The 18,434-nt window shown below is 42.5% G+C and overlaps 1 protein-coding gene across 1 annotated transcript in view; it reads left to right on the top strand.

Annotated features, from left to right (window-relative positions):
• The window catches only part of PPP6C (protein phosphatase 6 catalytic subunit), a 32,531-nt gene extending 15,796 nt beyond the window's left edge, over nucleotides 1–16,735 (top strand). The window contains exons 3-7 of the mRNA XM_069748492.1: nucleotides 4,125–4,190; nucleotides 6,332–6,473; nucleotides 7,971–8,050; nucleotides 8,313–8,522; nucleotides 13,939–16,735. Of these exons, the coding sequence (XP_069604593.1) occupies nucleotides 4,125–4,190; nucleotides 6,332–6,473; nucleotides 7,971–8,050; nucleotides 8,313–8,522; nucleotides 13,939–14,187 (747 nt within the window). The 3' untranslated portion in view covers nucleotides 14,188–16,735. The remainder of the gene's footprint in view (nucleotides 1–4,124; nucleotides 4,191–6,331; nucleotides 6,474–7,970; nucleotides 8,051–8,312; nucleotides 8,523–13,938) is intronic.
• Nucleotides 16,736–18,434: the final 1,699 nt, after the last annotated feature.

The raw sequence follows: 18,434 nt of genomic DNA, 5'->3' as shown, positions 1-18,434 counted from the left end.
TATATACCTGCTGTATGTCATCTCCTCCTCTATATACCTATGTGTCATCTCCTCTTTTATATAGTATATACCTGTATGTCATCTCCTCCTGTATATAGTATATACGTGTCATCTCCCCTGTATATAGTATATACCTGTGTCATCGCCCCTGTATATAGTATGTACCAGGTTGTCATCTCCTCCTGTATATAGTATATACCTGTATGTCATCTCCTCCTGTACATAGTATATACCTGTGTGTCATGTCCTCCTGTATATAGTATATACGTGTCATCTCCCCTGTATATAGTATATACGTGTCATCTCCTCCTGTATATAGTATATACCTGTATGTCATCTCCTCCTGTATATAGTATGTGTTTCATCTCCTCCTGTATATAGTATGTGTGTCATCTCCTCCTGTATATACCTGTAAGTCATCTCCTGTATATAGTATATACCTGTGTGTCATCTCCTCATGTATATAGTATATATCTGTGTGTCATCTCCTCCTGTATTAGACCGCGTTCACACGTTATTTGGTTAGTATTTTTACCTCAGTATTTGTAAGCTAAATTGGCAGCCTGATAAATCCCCAGCCAACAGGAAGCCCTCCCCTCTGGTAGTATATATTAGCTCACACATACACATAATAGACAGGTCATGTGACTGACAGCTGCCGTATGTCATATATGGTACATTTGTTGCTCTTGTTGTTTGTCTGCTTATTAATCAGATTTTTATTTTTGAAGGATAATACCAGACTTGTGTGTGTTTTAGGGCGAGTTTCATGTGTCAAGTTGTGTGTGTTGAGTTGCATGTGGCGACATGCATGTAGCTACTTTTGTGAGATGAGTTTTGTGTGGCGACATGCGTGTAGCAACTTTTTGTGTGTCGAGTTGCATGTGACAGGTTAGTGTAGCAAGTTGTGTGTAGCAAGTTTTGCACATGGCGAGTTTTATGTGTGGTGCGTTTTGAGTATGTGCAAGTTTTGTGTGAGGCAACTTTTGCATGTGTTGCAACTTTTGTGCATGTGGCAATTTTTCCGCGTGTGGAAGTTTTGCGTGTGGTGAGTTTTCCATGAGGTGAGTTTTGCACATGTGGCGAGTTTTGCATGTGCCGAGTTTTGCGCGTGGCGAGTTTTGAGCGGCGACTTTTGTGTTTCGACTTTTATGTGGCGAGGTTGGTGTATGTGTGGTGAAATGTGTGCTGAGGGTGGTATATGTGTTCAAGCACGTGGTAGTTTATGGCGCCTTTTGTGTGTGTGTGTTCATATCCTCGCGTGTGGTGAGTATCCCATGTCGGGGCCCCACCTTAGCAACTGTACGGTATATACTCTTTGGCGCCATCGCTCCCACTCTTTAAGTCCCCTTTGTTCACAACTGGCAGCTGTCAATTTGCCTCCAACACTTTTCCTTTCACTTTTTCCACATTATGTAGATAGGGGCAAAATTGTTTGGTGAATTTGAACACGCGGGGTTAAAATTTCGCCTCACAACATAGCCTATGACGCTATCTGGGTCCAGACGTGTGGCTGTAGCTGCGACGGTTCAGATGCCAATCCCGGACACGCGCACACACACACACACATATACACACATACGCATATATACATACACACACACACACACACACACACACACACACACACACACACACACACACACACACACACACACACACACACATATATACACCGTATAAGCCGAGATTTTCAGCCTATTTTTTTGGGCTTAAAGTCCCCCTCTCGGCTTGTACTCGAGTCATACTCAGGGGTCGGGAGGGGGAGCGGGGGCTGTCTAATTATACTCACCTGCTCCTGGCGCGGTCCCTGGCGCCCCAGCTTCTTCCTGTCCTGAGCGGTCACATTGTACCGCTCATTACAGTAATAAATATGCGGCTCCACCTCCCATAAGGGTGGAGCCGCATATTCATTACGGTAATGTGCGGTAACGGTGACCGCTCAGTACAGGATGAAGCAGCGGCGCCGGGGAACAGGGACTGCACCGCGCCAGGAGCAGGTGACTATAACGGGGAGGGGAGCACAGCGCTGCGCGATATTCACCTGCTCCCCGTTCCGGCGCCGCTCTGTCTAAAGCATCTTCTGTAGTTACCGGTAGCTGGCGCATTTCCCACCCTAGGCTTATACTGGAGTCATTAAGTTCTCCCAGTTTTTTGTGGCAAAATTAGGGGCTTATACTCGAGTATATGCGGTGTATATATATTATATTACAGAGCATAAAAGCCCGTAATCCAATTGCCGGCCTTTGCTATCTCCTTCTCAAACCTGACAGGATATGAGAGATGGTTTTCATACAGTAAACCATTTCATATCCCTTATTATTATTTTTTTTTTTTTTTTTTACATATTCCTCACTACTAATGTTAAAAGTGTCTGTGTGCAAAATTGAGTGTCTCTAGGTGTTAAAATAAAGGGTTAAATCACAGAAAAAACTGGCATGGGCTCCCGCCATGACATGACTACACGCCGGGAAGGTATGGGATATTGTTGCTTTTTTATTTTATTTTTTTTACAGAACGAGGGTCTTCAGGTGGATTAAGCGTAAAATAACGATTTTAAAACCCCATGTGTGTATTTATTTCATTAAAATACTTCATTCATAATGTTCGTGTGTATTATTTAACCCTTTTACTACTATTGGATTAATAATGGATAGGTGTCTTATTGACACGTCTCCATTATTAACCAGGCTTAATGTCACCTTACAATAGCAAGGTGACATTAACCCTTTATTACCCCATATCCCACGGCTACTCGGGAGTGGGATATGGGGTAGGGAGAGGCTAAGTGCCAGAATAGGCGCATCATCCAGATGTGCCTTTTCTGGGGTGGCTGGGGGCAGATGTTTTTAGCTGGGGGGGGGCCAATAACCATGGTCTTTCTCTAGGCTATTAATATCTGCCCTCAGTCACTGGCTTTCCCACTCTGGCAGAGAAAATTGGCATGGGCTCCCGCGCAGTTTTTTCCGCGATTTAACCCTTTATTTTAACACCTAGAGCCACCAAATTTTGCACACACACCCTACTAACATTAATAGTGAGGAATATGTAATATAAATAAGGGATATGAAATGGTTTACTGTATGTAAACCATGTCTCATATCTTGTTGGGTTTGAGAAGGAGATGGCAAAAGCCGGCAATAGCCAGTGAGAGAATCTCGCCATACGGATGACACACGGATATTTTTTAGAGAAAAAAATCGCATCCTCGCGTTGAATACGGATCACTGTTCAGGAACTTTTCTGCATATTACGCCTGTAAAAAACGGACGGTATTTCCCTACGCTAAGTGTGACCCCGGGCCTAAAGCAGTACATCTGTAAATTCATGATGCCCTCACTAAAATGTAGCCCCAACACCTGCAGCTCATGCAGCCAATACATAAAGACACGGCCACCACCATGTTTCATTGTAGGCGCTATGCGTTGTTCAAAATTCATTATTCCAAATGCATGCTGCTTACAGTGATATAGTGCTGGCTGTGTCCTTATGTAAGGCTGCATGAGCTGTTGGTGTTGGCGGCTACATGTCATTAATGGTATCATGAATTCACAGATGTACTGCTCTATACTGAAAGAGTAGATGCTACCATCACTCTGTGCCTTTGGTAGAAGTGCACTTCTCCAACATGATAATGATCCAAAGCACACGTTACATTTCTGAAGAACAGGATGAAAGTGATTCAGTGGCCAAGTGTCCCCTGATCTGAGCCCAACCAGACACCTGTGGGAAATTCTCAAGAGGTACAGTAAGTTGAGCATTACTCTCCATTCAGGCTCTAGCAGACTTCATTCTTGAAGAATGGAAATAGATAAGTGCTGCAATATGTCGCCAATTTGTTCATTCCAGGCCTAGAAGACTTGGTGCTGTCCTAACAAAAATAAAAAACCCATGAAAGTCATACTAAATACTATATGTCCTTGTTTTTTATGTGGGGTGTACTCATTTTTTTGCATCACTCAGTTTGAGTATAACTGAATATTTTGTAGTGAAAGTTATATTATTAACCCTAAATTCAGTCTTGTCAAAAGTTTGCAAATTTTTCACGCGCACACTTTATTTATAAAGATATCTTATGTATATTTGTGTGTGTGTCTATAATTGTCAATTTTTCTGCTTTCCAGTTTTATGATCTGTGTGAGCTCTTCAGAACCGGAGGACAAGTCCCTGACACAAATTACATATTTATGGTAAGTAGTCATGTCCATGATGAAGGGTTACCGGGAGTCATTTAACCCCTTCACGGGGAGCTGTTTTCGTTTTCACTCCCCTCCTTCCCAGAGCCATAACTTTTTTATTTTTCCGTCAATATGGCCATGTGAGGGCTTATTTTTTGCGGGACGAGATGTACTTTTGAACGACATCATTGATTTTACCATGCCGTGTAACAGAAAACAGGAAAAAAATTCCAAGTGTGATGAAATTGCAAAAAAAGTGCAGTATCACACTTGTTTTTTGTTTGGCTTTTTTGCTAGGTTCACCAAATGCTAAAACTGACCTGCCATTATGATTCTCCAGGTCATTACGAGTTCATAGACACCTAACATGTCTAGGTTATTTTTTATCTAAGTGGTGAAAAAAAATTCCAACATTTGCTGAAAAAAAAAATGGCGCAATTTTCTGATACCCGTAGTGTCTCCAATTTTCGTGATCTGGGGTCAGTTGAGGGCTTATTTTTTGCGTGCTGAACTGACGTTTCTAATTATACCATTTTGGTGCAGATACGTTCTTTTGATCGCCCGTTATTTTATTTTAATGCAATGTTGCGGCGACCAAAAAAAAGTAATTTTGACGTTTTGATTTTTTTTTCACTACGCCATTTAGCGATCAGGTTAATCCTTTGTTTTTATTGATAGATCGGGCGATTCTGAACGCAGCGATACCAAATATGTGTATTTTTGATTTTTTTTATTGTTTTATTTTGATTTGGGCGAAAGGGGGGTGATTTGAACTTTTATTTATTTTTTATTTTTTTAATATTTTTAAACACTTTTTTTTTTTAATTTTGGCATGCTTCAATAGCCTCCATAGGAGGCTAGAAGCATGCACTACACGATCGGCTCTGCTACATAGAGGTGAAGTACAGATCACCTCTATGTAGCAGAAAGGCAGGTCTACTTTGAACGCCGACCACAGAGTGGCGATCAAAGCAATTGGCCATCAACAACCATAGAGGTCTCAAGGAGACCTCTGGTTGTTATGGCAATGCACCGCTGACCCCCCGATCAGGTTACGGGGGTCAGCGGTGCGAGCACATCCGGCCGTGTGACTGGGAGCGCTAGTTAAATGCCGCTGTCAGCGCTTGATGGCGGCATTTAACTACTTAATGGGCGCGAGCGGATCGTGATTCCGCTCGCGCTCATTGCCCGCACATGTCAGCTGTACAAAACAACTGACATTTCGCGGCTTTGAGGTGGGCTCACCGCCGGAGCCCACCACAAAGCGGGGGATCTGCCAGCTGACGTACTATTCCGTCAGCTGGCAGAAAGAGGTTAAAGGGAACCTGTCGCTAGGTTTTTCCCCCATATGGCGGCATTCTGTAATGCTGTATATATGACTCCAATTCATCCTGCAAGACAAAAAAAAAAAAAGACCTGTTATTGTGTTCAGATGGCGCGGTCCAGTCCAATGGGCGTCGCTGGTCTTAAACCTGTTCCTCCTTTTCTTGTGATTGCCGGCCTCCTTCTCTTCTTCGTGTGGATGATGCGTCCTACATCACCACAGTGTCCTCCTTTGTGCTCCTGCACAAATTCACTCCCACCAATATTTTTATCCTCTTAATATATTACAATCATATTCTACAGCACTGTGTACTTACAATTGCTTATTTTACCTTTCTACCCAGCTAATTCTTCTCTTTTCCATTAGGTCTATGACATCACATGATGATAAACTGAAGAGCTGAATCCTTCTAAGCTCTATGTAAAAACAGGAGGTCAATTTTCCTTGTATGAGTCGTGAGTCACTGCAAAAGTCCCTGGCAGGACCGGGAGGAGGGAGCAGCTGGGTCAGGAGCTGAACTGAGGAAATGATAAATGTAGAAACTAGAGACTTCCTGTTTTTACATAAAGCAGAGAAAAGAGAACAATTCGCTGGGTAGAAAGGCAAAATGAGCAATTGTCAGTACACAGTGCTGTATAATATGATGACTGCTATGTATTAAGAGGATGAAAACGTTGATGGGAAGAAGAGGGCTTCCTTAAGCAATGTTTGGTCGAAGCAACAAGTTTGTGATGAGCCTGTTTTCCATCATCTTGTGTCCACACCATATACTGTATCTAAAGTTTCATGTGTGATCTGCAGCTAACTATAAGCCGTGGTGCATTTTCAGGGAGACTTTGTAGACAGAGGGTATTACAGCCTGGAAACATTCACCTACCTTCTTGCACTGAAAGCCAAGTGGCCCGACCGCATTACACTGCTGAGAGGGAATCATGAAAGTCGGCAAATCACACAAGTATATGGATTCTATGGTAAGCCCAGAGTCGGAGGTAGATCTGGGGGGTAAAACGCTGTGCTTTTCTTTTAAATCTACAAAATGTTTTAAGGGTCCCAAATAAAGACTTTTAAAGGGGTTGTCTTGTTTCAAATATTATTCCCCCATAGGGTGCGGTCAGATGGCCGTATAACTCAGAGCAAGATCGGAACGGACTGGTCGGCGGTTTTTTCGACCCGAGAGTGACCGCTTCACTTATTTTTATGCAGCTGTCACACTCGAGCCTTTAGGGCTGCCAGCCAGTCCGTTCACTGCATTCTGATCTTGGTCTAATTTATATGGTCGTCTGACTACATCGATAGGCTCAAAGATCAAGGGAAAAATGGAGAAAAAAAACCAAAACATAAAATTGAGCTTTTTACTCACAATTTCCCCCTTTTTTTTTTTTTTTTTTTTTTGTTGACTGGCTGCGTCGGTGGAATCACATGTACATTGCTGAAGCCAAGCTCTGAGGTTAGAGACTCACATCCTCTTCCTCAGTATGGCCGCTGAGCTTGGTGATTAGCTGCAGCGCTCTCATTCCTCTGCAGCCCACCAGCAAGACTGAAGCAGCGGTGAAAAGGATGAATAAGCGTTTAGGGGGGGACTGCATGATGGCTGTTATCCTATGCAATGAACTGTACATAATAAAATTAAAAATCCCTTGTGAAAAAGGGAGGATTTAAATTGCAAAGTTGCTTGTTTTTTATAAGCACATAGCAATTACCCATTTATGAACTTAAGACAACCACTTTAAACCTGTATTCTCTGCCTCCTGCTTGTAAATGCTAACATGGAGAAACCCATCTCGAGCAGGAGGCAGCCTGCACCCGTGTTTCTTGGCTATTGGCTTCCTTTTCATAGGCCTGAGCAATGTGTTAAAACGCTGCCCCCTATGCTAAGCCAGAGGCATCTTGGGAAATCTAGTTTGCATCAGGGGAACTATAACAGCTGGGAAACAAAATGGCAGAGAGTCCATAATGCATCAACTAAAACCGGTGTACATGAGTAGAGATTGTGCAAATGGATTCTCAGGACCCGGTGTGTCAGCCTTGTCACTTATCTTTGCCCCGATAAGCATCTTATACCTCCCAGTATCTTTAGCTCTTCTACTGGTTAGTTGGTCTGGTGTGACGTCACATTGGTTACTCTGCAACAATGACAATGCGTCAGGTCAGCTAATCAAGAGGAGAAAGGGATGTGTTCATGTAAGAGGTGGTACTTGAGGCTCCTGTCAGGTGGCTGCTGGACCTGGTCCTGCGAATTGATTCCACGAGCCATTCCACAATACATCATTCTTCATTCATAGCTTACGCTGTCAAAATTTCTTTTTGGCTATTTAGCGGTTGCCAAGTTTCCATAGTCCTGGATCCTAGACTTGCCATGATTGTGGCGCCATAACATGTAGAGAGCCACGGTTTGCCGACTACTAGATTATTTTATGTGTGATTGTATTTGGTAATTACATTTATTTTTGTTTTTTTTAATCTCCCAGATGAGTGCCAAACAAAATATGGTAATGCCAATGCATGGCGGTACTGCACCAAGGTGTTCGATATGCTGACAGTAGCAGCCGTAAGTACCGCTGTTTTATTAAAAAAAAAAAAAAAAATGAATATACTTTTTCCCCATTTTATGAAAGCTATTTTTTTTTATATACACTTAACACCAACTTTTGATTAAAAGTCTCCCAATAACCTCTAGCTAATCCATAGATGATCCGGTGATACTCAGGTCCCCCATTGCGAACATTGGCCTGGACCTCTGTGGGGGGGCGCAAGTGATATTTTTATTATTAGGTTACGACAAACTTTTTTTTTTTTTTGTCTGCTTCTAGCTGATAGATGAGCAGATCCTTTGTGTACACGGCGGGTTGTCCCCAGACATAAAGACCTTGGATCAGATACGGACTATAGAACGGAATCAAGAAATCCCTCACAAAGGAGCCTTCTGCGACCTGGTGTGGTCAGATCCTGAGGATGTGGACACTTGGGCTATCAGCCCCAGAGGGGCAGGTTGGCTGTTTGGAGCAAAAGTCACCAATGAGGTAAATTGTTGCGCTATTAGACTTTTTGGGGCTTGGAAGCTTTGGATTTTTTTGGGGGGGGAGGGGGGCAAGCTAAAATAATAGGTTGTGATTGCCTGTGGTCTCCGTAACTCGTGCTGTAGTGATGACCTCCCAGCACGCACGTCTCCAGCCCTAGTGGCGACCCCCTAGAACCAGGGGCTTAAATCCAACCAAGTTATAACCACATGAATCCAGACTTTGTGTTTTGACTTTTGTAGTCGCTACAAACCATATTTCCTTATTTAACGTACATATTAACCCCCTCACACACCCTGCTGTACCTGTACAGAGTGCGCGACTATTGGGTGTTTGCAGGAGTTGTGCCCGCTCCATACACAGCAGATGCCGGCTGTAATGCATACCCGGCATCTGCCCGTAACAGCAGCGTATCGCTGCTGGTTAACTATTTAAATGCCTGTCAATTACTGACAGTGGCATTTAAATAGTTTGATCAAATACACACGCACTTTTGCCTTTTTTTTTTTTTTTTATTTAAAAATGGAAAAATCAATTTGTTAAAATATTAAATATATGTAGAGGAAAAAAGTTTAACACCAGAGTTGTTTTCTTTTTTTTTTTTCTTTTCCCTAGTCACTGCTATTCCCCCTCCACCCAAAAAACTGGCTGAGCACAGTTCAACTATGCTGTGTCGACGCTCAGCGTAGCAGTGCAGCGGCCCTTGTGGGCTCTGAACACTGTGCTGCTGAAATATTTTGCAGTGCTTCCTTGTAGTATGACAAATGCATTCAGTATTCAATGGCAGTCTTTCTATAATATATATGTATTTTTATTGCTGCTGTCTACTATATAATTGTCTAAGGGTCACTTCCGTCTTTCTATCTGTCTGTCCTTCTGTATGTCACAGATATGTCACAGCCTCTGTCTGTCATGGAATCCAAGTCGCTGATTGGTCGTGCCAGCTGCCTGTCATGGCTGCCGCGACCAATCAGCGACGGCCACAGTCCGATTAGTCCCTCCCCTGCAGTCAGCGCCCGCTCCATACTCCCCGCAGTCACCGCTCACACAGGGTTAATGCCAGCGGTAACGGACCGCGTCATGCCACGGGTAACTCACTCCGTTACCGCCGCTATTAACCCTGTGTGACCAAGTTTTTACTATTCATGCGGCCTATGCAGCGTCAATAGTAAAAACATCTAATGTTAAAAATGATTAAAAAAAATAAATCATTATATACTCACCTTTCGCGATGCTCCGGTGACCGCTCCATGCAAGCGGCAGGTTCCAGGGCCAAGGTTGGTATGGGAGAAGGACCTGCCATGACATCACGGTCATGTGATCAAACTACAAGGGGCCCTCTGAAGGTGAGTATGTTTATTTTTTAACCTGTGACATACATAGTAACATAGTAACATAGCTAGTAAGGCCGAAAAAAGACATTTGTCCATCCAGTTCAGCCTATATTCCATCATAATAAATACCCAGATCTACGTCCTTCTACAGAACCTAATAATTGTATGATACAATATTGTTCTGCTCCAGGAAGACATCCAGGCCTCTCTTGAACCCCTCGACTGAGTTCGCCATCACCACCTCCTCAGGCAAGCAATTCCAGATTCTCACTGCCCTAACAGTAAAGAATCCTCTTCTATGTTGGTGGAAAAACCTTCTCTCCTCCAGACGCAAAGAATGCCCCCTTTTGCCCGTCACCTTCCTTGGTATAAACAGATCCTCAGCGAGATATTTGTATTGTCCCCTTATATACTTATACATGGTTATTAGATCGCCCCTCAGTCGTCTTTTTTCTAGACTAAATAATCCTAATTTCGCTAATCTATCTGGGTATTGTAGTTCTCCCATCCCCTTTATTAATTTTGTTGCCCTCCTTTGTACTCTCTCTAGTTCCATTATATCCTTCCTGAGCACCGGTGCCCAAAACTGGACACAGTACTCCATGTGCGGTCTAACTAGGGATTTGTACAGAGGCAGTATAATGCTCTCATCATGTGTATCCAGACCTCTTTTAATGCACCCCATGATCCTGTTTGCCTTGGCAGCTGCTGCCTGGCACTGGCTGCTCCAGGTAAGTTTATCATTAACTAGGATCCCCAAGTCCTTCTCCCTGTCAGATTTACCCAGTGGTTTCCCGTTCAGTGTGTAATGGTGATATTGATTCCCTCTTCCCATGTGTATAACCTTACATTTATCATTGTTAAACCTCATCTGCCACCTTTCAGCCCAAGTTTCCAACTTATCCAGATCCATCTGTAGCAGAATACTATCTTCTCTTGTATTAACTGCTTTACATAGTTTTGTATCATCTGCAAATATCGATATTTTACTGTGTAAACCTTCTACCAGATCATTAATGAATATGTTGAAGAGAACAGGTCCCAATACTGACCCCTGCGGTACCCCACTGGTCACAGCGACCCAGTTAGAGACTATACCATTTATAACCACCCTCTGCTTTCTATCACTAAGCCAGTTACTAACCCATTTACACACATTTTCCCCCAGACCAAGCATTCTCATTTTGTGTACCAACCTCTTGTGCGGCACGGTATCAAACGCTTTGGAAAAATCGAGATATACCACGTCCAATGACTCACCGTGGTCCAGTCTATAGCTTACCTCTTCATAAAAACTGATTAGATTGGTTTGACAGGAGCGATTTTCTCATAAACCCATGCTGATATGGAGTTAAACAGTTATTCTCATTGAGATAATCCAGAATAACATCCCTCAGAAACCCTTCAAATATTTTACCAACAATAGAGGTTAGACTTACTGGCCTATAATTTCCAGGTTCACTTTTAGAGCCCTTTTTGAATATTGGCACCACATTTGCTATGCGCCAGTCCTGCGGAACAGACCCTGTCGCTATAGAGTCACTAAAAATAAGAAATAATGGTTTATCTATTACATTACTTAGTTCTCTTAGTACTCGTGGGTGTATGCCATCCGGACCCGGAGATTTATCTATTTTAATCTTATTTAGCCGGTTTCGCACCTCTTCTTGGGTTAGATTGGTGACCCTTAAAATAGGGTTTTCATTGTTTCTTGGGATTTCACCTAGCATTTCATTTTCCACCGTGAATACCGTGGAGAAGAAGGTGTTTAATATGTTAGCTTTTTCCTCGTCATCTACAACCATTCTTTCCTCACTATTTTTTAAGGGGCCTACATTTTCAGTTTTTATTCTTTTACTATTGATATAGTTGAAGAACAGTTTGGGATTAGTTTTACTCTCCTTAGCAATGTGCTTCTCTGTTTCCTTTTTGGCAGCTTTAATTAGTTTTTTAGATAAAGTATTTTTCTCCCTATAGTTTTTTAGAGCTTCAATGGTGCCATCCTGCTTTAGTAGTGCAAATGCTTTCTTTTTACTGTTAATTGCCTGTCTTACTTCTTTGTTTAGCCACATTGGGTTTTTCCTATTTCTAGTCCTTTTATTCCCACAAGGTATAAACCGCTTATACTGCCTATTTAGGATGTTCTTAAACATTTCCCATTTATTATCTGTATTCTCATTTCTGAGGATATTGTCCCAGTCTACCAGATTAAGGGCATCTCTAAGCTGTTCAAACTTTGCCTTCCTAAAGTTCAATGTTTTTGTGACTCCCTGACAAGTCCCCCTAGTGAAAGACAGGTGAAACTGCACAATATTGTGGTCGCTATTTCCTAAATGCCCAACCACCTGCAGATTTGTTATTCTGTCAGGTCTATTAGATAGTATTAGGTCTAAAAGTGCTGCTCCTCTGGTTGGATTCTGCACCAATTGTGAAAGATAATTTTTCTTGGTTATTAGCAGAAACCTGTTGCCTTTATGGGTTTCACAGGTTTCTGTTTCCCAGTTAATATCCGGGTAGTTAAAGTCCCCCATAACCAGGACCTCATTATGGGTTGCAGTTTCATCTATCTGCTTTAGAAGTAGACTTTCCATGCTTTCTGTTATATTTGGGGGTTTGTAACAGACCCCAATGAGAATTTTGTTACCATTTTTCCCTCCATGAATTTCAACCCATATGGACTCGACATCCTCATTCCCTTCGCTAATATCCTCCCTTAAAGTGGACTTTAGACAAGACTTTACATAGAGACAAACCCCTCCTCCTCTCCGATTTTTACGATCCTTTCTAAACAGACTGTAACCCTGTAAGTTAACTGCCCAGTCATAGCTTTCATCTAACCATGTCTCGGTTATTCCCACTATGTCAAAGTTACCTGTAGATATTTCTGCTTCTAGTTCTTCCATCTTGTTTGTCAGGCTTCTGGCGTTTGCGAGCATGCAGTTTAGAGGATTTTGTTTTGTTCCAATCTCCTCACTGTGGATTGTTTTAGAAATGTTCTTACCTCCCTTCTGAGTATACGTGGCTGGGCAATATACTACGTGGCTGGGCAATATACTACGTGACTGGCCAATATACTACGTGGCTGGGCAATATACTACGTGGCTCTGTGCTGTATACTACGTGGGTCTGTGCTGTATACTACGTGGCTCTGTGCTGTATACTACGTGGCTCTGTGCTGTATACTACGTGGCTCTGTGCTGTATACTACGTGGCTCTGTGCTGTATACTACGTGGCTCTGTGCTGTATACTACGTGGCTCTGTGCTGTATACTACGTCGCTGTGCTGTATACTACGTCGCTGTTCAATATACTACGTGACTGGGCAATACACTACGTGACTGGGCAATATACTGCGTGACTGGGCAATATACTACGTGGCTGTGCAATACACTACGTGGCTGTGCAATATACTACGTAGCTGTGCAATATACTACGTGGCTGTGCAATATACTACGTGGCTGTGCAATATACTACGTGGCTGTGCAATATACTACGTGGCTGTGCAATACACTACGTGGCTGTGCAATATACTACGTGGCTGTGCAATATACTACGTGGCTGTGCAATATACTACGTGGCTGTGCAATATACTACGTGGCTGTGCAATATACTACGTGGCTGTGCAATATACCATGTGGCTGTGGGCAATATACCACGTGGCTGTGGGCAATATACTACGTGGCTGTGGGCAATATACTACGTGGCTGGGCAATATACTACGTGGGCTGGACAATATTCTACATGGACATGCATATTCTAGAACAGAGGTGTCAAACTGCATTCCTCGAGGGCTGCAAACAGGTCATGTTTTCAGGATTTCCTTAGTATTGCACAGGTGATGGAATCATTCTGTGCAGGTGATTAAATTATCACCTGTGCAACACAAGGAAATCCTGAAAACATGACCTGTTTGCAGCCCTCGAGGAATGCAGTTTGACACCTCTGTTCTAGAATTCCCGATGCGTTAGAATCAGGCCACCATCTAGTTAAAAATAGTTATGTTGATGCTGTGCTTTGTGAAAAATGTGATTGTGGGAATAACATTTATCTAAACTCTTCTTGTTCCTCTTCCTTTTGCCTTTTAGTTTGTGCACATAAATAACCTGAAACTCATCTGTCGAGCGCATCAGCTAGTGCACGAAGGCTACAAGTTCATGTTTGACGAGAAGCTGGTAACGGTCTGGTCCGCCCCAAACTACTGCTACCGCTGCGGCAACATCGCGTCCATTATGGTTTTTAAAGATGTGAACACTCGAGAACCCAAATTATTCCGTGCTGTCCCAGATTCTGAACGGGTCATTCCACCCAGAACCACCACACCGTATTTCCTCTGAAGTCTCTCCACCTGTCCTTCTGCTGGATCCATTTTTTTTTTTTTTTTTCGTTTTAAGCACTTTGCTGCTGTAATGCTGCATCTTGCCTTTCTTTTAAATTATCAAACATGTAATGTTAATATTTCTATATATTTTTTTTTTTTTTTCACACTGAGCGGCTTATGAAATTTTTGCCGCTGATAGAGCACCAAAAGGTGTCAGTAAAGTTCTTGTTTTCTTCCCTTCCGCTATCAACTTCTCCTTTTTTGAGATTAGAACCTAATGCTTAAAAAAGATAAATATCAATATGAAAAACCCGATACTGCAGCTTCCAACTTCAGAATCCACAAATGATATGTTGTGCCAAATGGTTAGCCATCAATTGCCATTAACAAGATGAACATTTATTAAAGTCTGTGGCACTTAAGGTCCTTGGTTTTTTCTTTTTTTTTGTTTTTTTTTTTTTTGCTGCTGATATTCTTCCATTCATTAACATCGTGGAGACCTACCCTCCTGGTTAACAGGGGTAGTCCTGGTCTATAACATTGATGGTTTGTCCTTAGGATTGGTCATCAGTGTCTGATTGGTGGTGGTGCGACACAATCTGTGCAGGTCCGAGCTATTGGACCCCCACGATCAGTACGATGTCACTTAGCCTGAGGGTAGGTGATAACTTGTATTCGCTGGTCATCCCCTTTAATCACATCTTATTCAGGCAAAAAATGTTAAACCTGTGCTTGATTTTGTTCCACTGATGTAAGGCCAGCCTCACAAGAGTATTATAGGAGAGCAAAAATGTAAGCCACGTATTAATATACTCTGAATGAAAGGGAATCTGTCAGTAGGATCAGCCCCCCTAAGCCGTCTATATGGGCATGTACGTCATACAAAGCTGATTAAAATGACACCTTGATATCTGTGATATGATTATTTATTCTAGAGAAATCCACGTTTTTCTTAATATGTAAATTAGCTGTTAAGATCTATGGGCCGGACCTAGATCTCCCCGAGAATCTACCTCTAGAGCTTATTGTAAATAACAGGTCTGTTAGTGTGAGACCTGTAGATCAGGAGAGAGGACTACTGTCTATCATTAAATGTTTCATACTTTCATTTACAATAAGCTCTGGAGGCAGATTCTTGGGGAGATCTATGTCCGGCCCATAGATCTTAACAGCCAATTTACTTATTAAAATGAAGCTTTCTCTGGAATTAAACATCGGATCACAGATATCTAGGTGTCATGTTATTCAGTTTTCTGTGACCTACGTGCCCATATAGACGGCTTAGGAGGGACGGTCCTACTGACAGATTACATTTAATAAATAAGGTATTCCTTGGTTTTCAGATCTTCCCTGTGATCGTGTGTGTTGGCAGCTCTGGAACTTCTGGTTTGGGTTTAACAGAGAGAAAATTACTGTTTCTGCAGATGATCAGTGCTGTGTATAAAGGGGTCTTCTCGGACCACCTATCCTGTGTGGTTCGTTTCAATGCATAAGCCAGCCCCCTTCGCTGCTGATTCAATCAGCTAGCCCCCCCATTCACATAGAGCACTTACCCGTGTGAGCACAAGCCACAAGTGGAGCAGCCGAGTCGCAGCACTGATGGCTTCAGATCGTGGACAACCCCTTAAATAGTCAACGATCAATCCTGTTTTGGTCCCTGCTCCTGAAATATCCTAAATTATTGCTCCTGTGAGATGAATAGATTGATGTCATATTGCAGGGCACTGATTTATATTTCTTCTTATGTGTAACCAGGGTCTACGTCCATAGGACTTTAACGCCCATGCAGGCTATGGAAATGTGAGCACAGTCGTCGCTTTATTTAAAGGGTTTGTCCAATAGTTTTACATTGATGGCCTATCTTTAGGATGGCTCATCAATGTCCGATCCATCCGGATCCGGCACCCCCGCCGATCAGCTGCCATCAGTGTCGGCAGCGGTAAATACTTGTGGAGCTGGCCATCTTCTGATAGTGGCCGAGGCTTGGTACGGCACATCCATGTATCTACGGTCACATGGAGACATGTGGCACTGTTTCACGAAAACTTTTGTAATAGAACAGATACTTTGTGGAGTGCTACATTTATTGTACATCGTTACCGAAAGTTATAGGTGATGACCACCCCTTTACCATTACCCTTGCATTATGTGTCGGTGACACTGTGACTATGTATACCAACACGCAGTTGCAATGTGATTTTATTTTTTCTCACTTCCTCCCTGCACCCATTATAGAACCAAAAGTTCCAGCAGCAAAGTTATTACAGGTCTCATTGTAAATGCCTTGTGTTGTGTGTGCAACAAAAATGTAATTCTCCCTTTTATCAAATATATTTTAAAGCAAATATATAAATGATAAAATAGAGCGTTGCCAAAGGCTGCAATTTTTGTTTCATTTTTTTAAAGAATTTACTGAATTTTACTGCAGCTTTTGGGGTTGTACATTAAAATAATTGTAACGATCTTTGTTATTTTCCCTTCCAGATATCTTGTATTTTAATAAAGTAATCACAAAAATACACATAGAGGTTAAATATCAGAAATAAAGTATGTTCGTCTGTAAACTCGTTTCAGTGTTTTTAAGCTTACCTGCCTCGTTTGCATATTAATTAAAGGGTTTGTCCGGATTATATAGAACAAGGCTTTGTCATTTCTGCTGATACTTATTCAGATGGATAGGGTAGGACTGTCTGCAATGCCAGGCTCGGTGCAGAATCAGGCATGGTGCTGCCTCTGGGGTTAAATTTGAATAGACTTATTCTGTAATCCTCAGCAACTTTTTTTTTTTTTTAATATATAAAATAGATGAAGGTGTTAAGCATCTGAAAGAGTTGTCCGGGACAAGGCAAAACGGCGCAGCCCCATACATTGCTCAGTGCTTGCTGACAATTGAAACTGTTTGTGCAATTCAAGTGAATGGGAAATAACCTACAGTACTTGGAAGAAAACTCCATATTGATGACTTATTCTACAGATAGATCAACAGAAAACAAGTAATTCTGAAGAAATTCCTAAGTGTCTTTAATTAGTAAATTCAAAGATAAAGCCGTGTGCACTACTACTAGTGGTGCCCAGGTAGGTTCCCACACCATGTGATACTAAAAGAAAGAACCTGGCACTCAACTTAATGCTCGTGAGATTTTAATGGTAGTAGCCAAAAAAACGTTTCGGTCCTATATCTGGACCTTCATCAGTTACGTACTATGATGAAAAAGTGAATGACTGTAGTGTCATATAAGGCACAGCATGGTCTGCGTCTCAAGACAAGCGGGGATTCCGTGTCTGGACACAAGCACAGCACCTATCAGCGTTAATAAGTCCAATCTGTGTGCCTAAACCTATCTGCGCGAATACCAGACGCAGACCATGCTGTGCCTTATATGACACTACAGTCATTCACTTTTTCATCATAGTACGTAACTGATGAAGGTCCAGATATAGGACCGAAACGTTTTTTTGGCTACTACCATTAAAATCTCACGAGCATTAAGTTGAGTGCCAGGTTCTTTCTTTTAATTAGTAAATCACACTATATAGTATGTTAAGAGGGCAGGTGCATGTGCAGAAGGAAGATCCGCTGCTTTGACTGAGAGATGATCTATAAAATTCTCAAGCCATCTCCAGGTCTCAGCAGCCACTCTGCATTCAGATAGGCAAGGTTGACAGCAGCCTCTTCTCACCTCAGCACCTCTGATATCTCCAGTATTAGATTACATAGACAGGATGGAGAGCAGTGTGAGCAGCCTCTTCTTGCCTCAGCACCTCTGGTATCTCCAGTATTTAGACAGATAGACAGGGTGGACAACAGTGTGAGCAGCCCCTTCTTACCTCAGCACACCTGCTATCGCTAGTATTAGATCAGATAGACCTAGTGAACAGCAGTGTGAGCAGCCTTAGTATCTCCAATATTCGATTACACAGACAGGGTGGACAGCAGTGTGAGCAGCCTCTTCTTACCTCAGCACTCCTGGTATCTAGAGTATTAGATCAGATAAACAGGGTGGACAGCAGTGTGAACATCCTCTTCTTACCTCAGCACTCCTGGTATCTCCAGTATTAGATCAGATAGACAGGGTGGACAGCAGTGTGAGCAGCCTCTTCTTACCTCAGCACCTCTGGTATCTCCAGTATTAGATCAGATAGACAGGGTGGACAGCAGTGTGAGCAGCCTCTTCTTACCTCAGCACCTCTGGTATCTCCAGTATTAGATCAGATAGACAGGGTGGTCAGCAGTGTGAGCAGCCTCTTCTTACCTCAGCACCT

This window comes from Ranitomeya imitator, chromosome 2 (assembly GCF_032444005.1).
Source record: "Ranitomeya imitator isolate aRanImi1 chromosome 2, aRanImi1.pri, whole genome shotgun sequence".
Taxonomy (NCBI): Eukaryota; Metazoa; Chordata; class Amphibia; order Anura; family Dendrobatidae; genus Ranitomeya; species Ranitomeya imitator.
The sequence above is the reverse complement of the archived record's forward strand: the minus strand, read 5'-3'. Positions and strand labels throughout refer to the sequence as shown.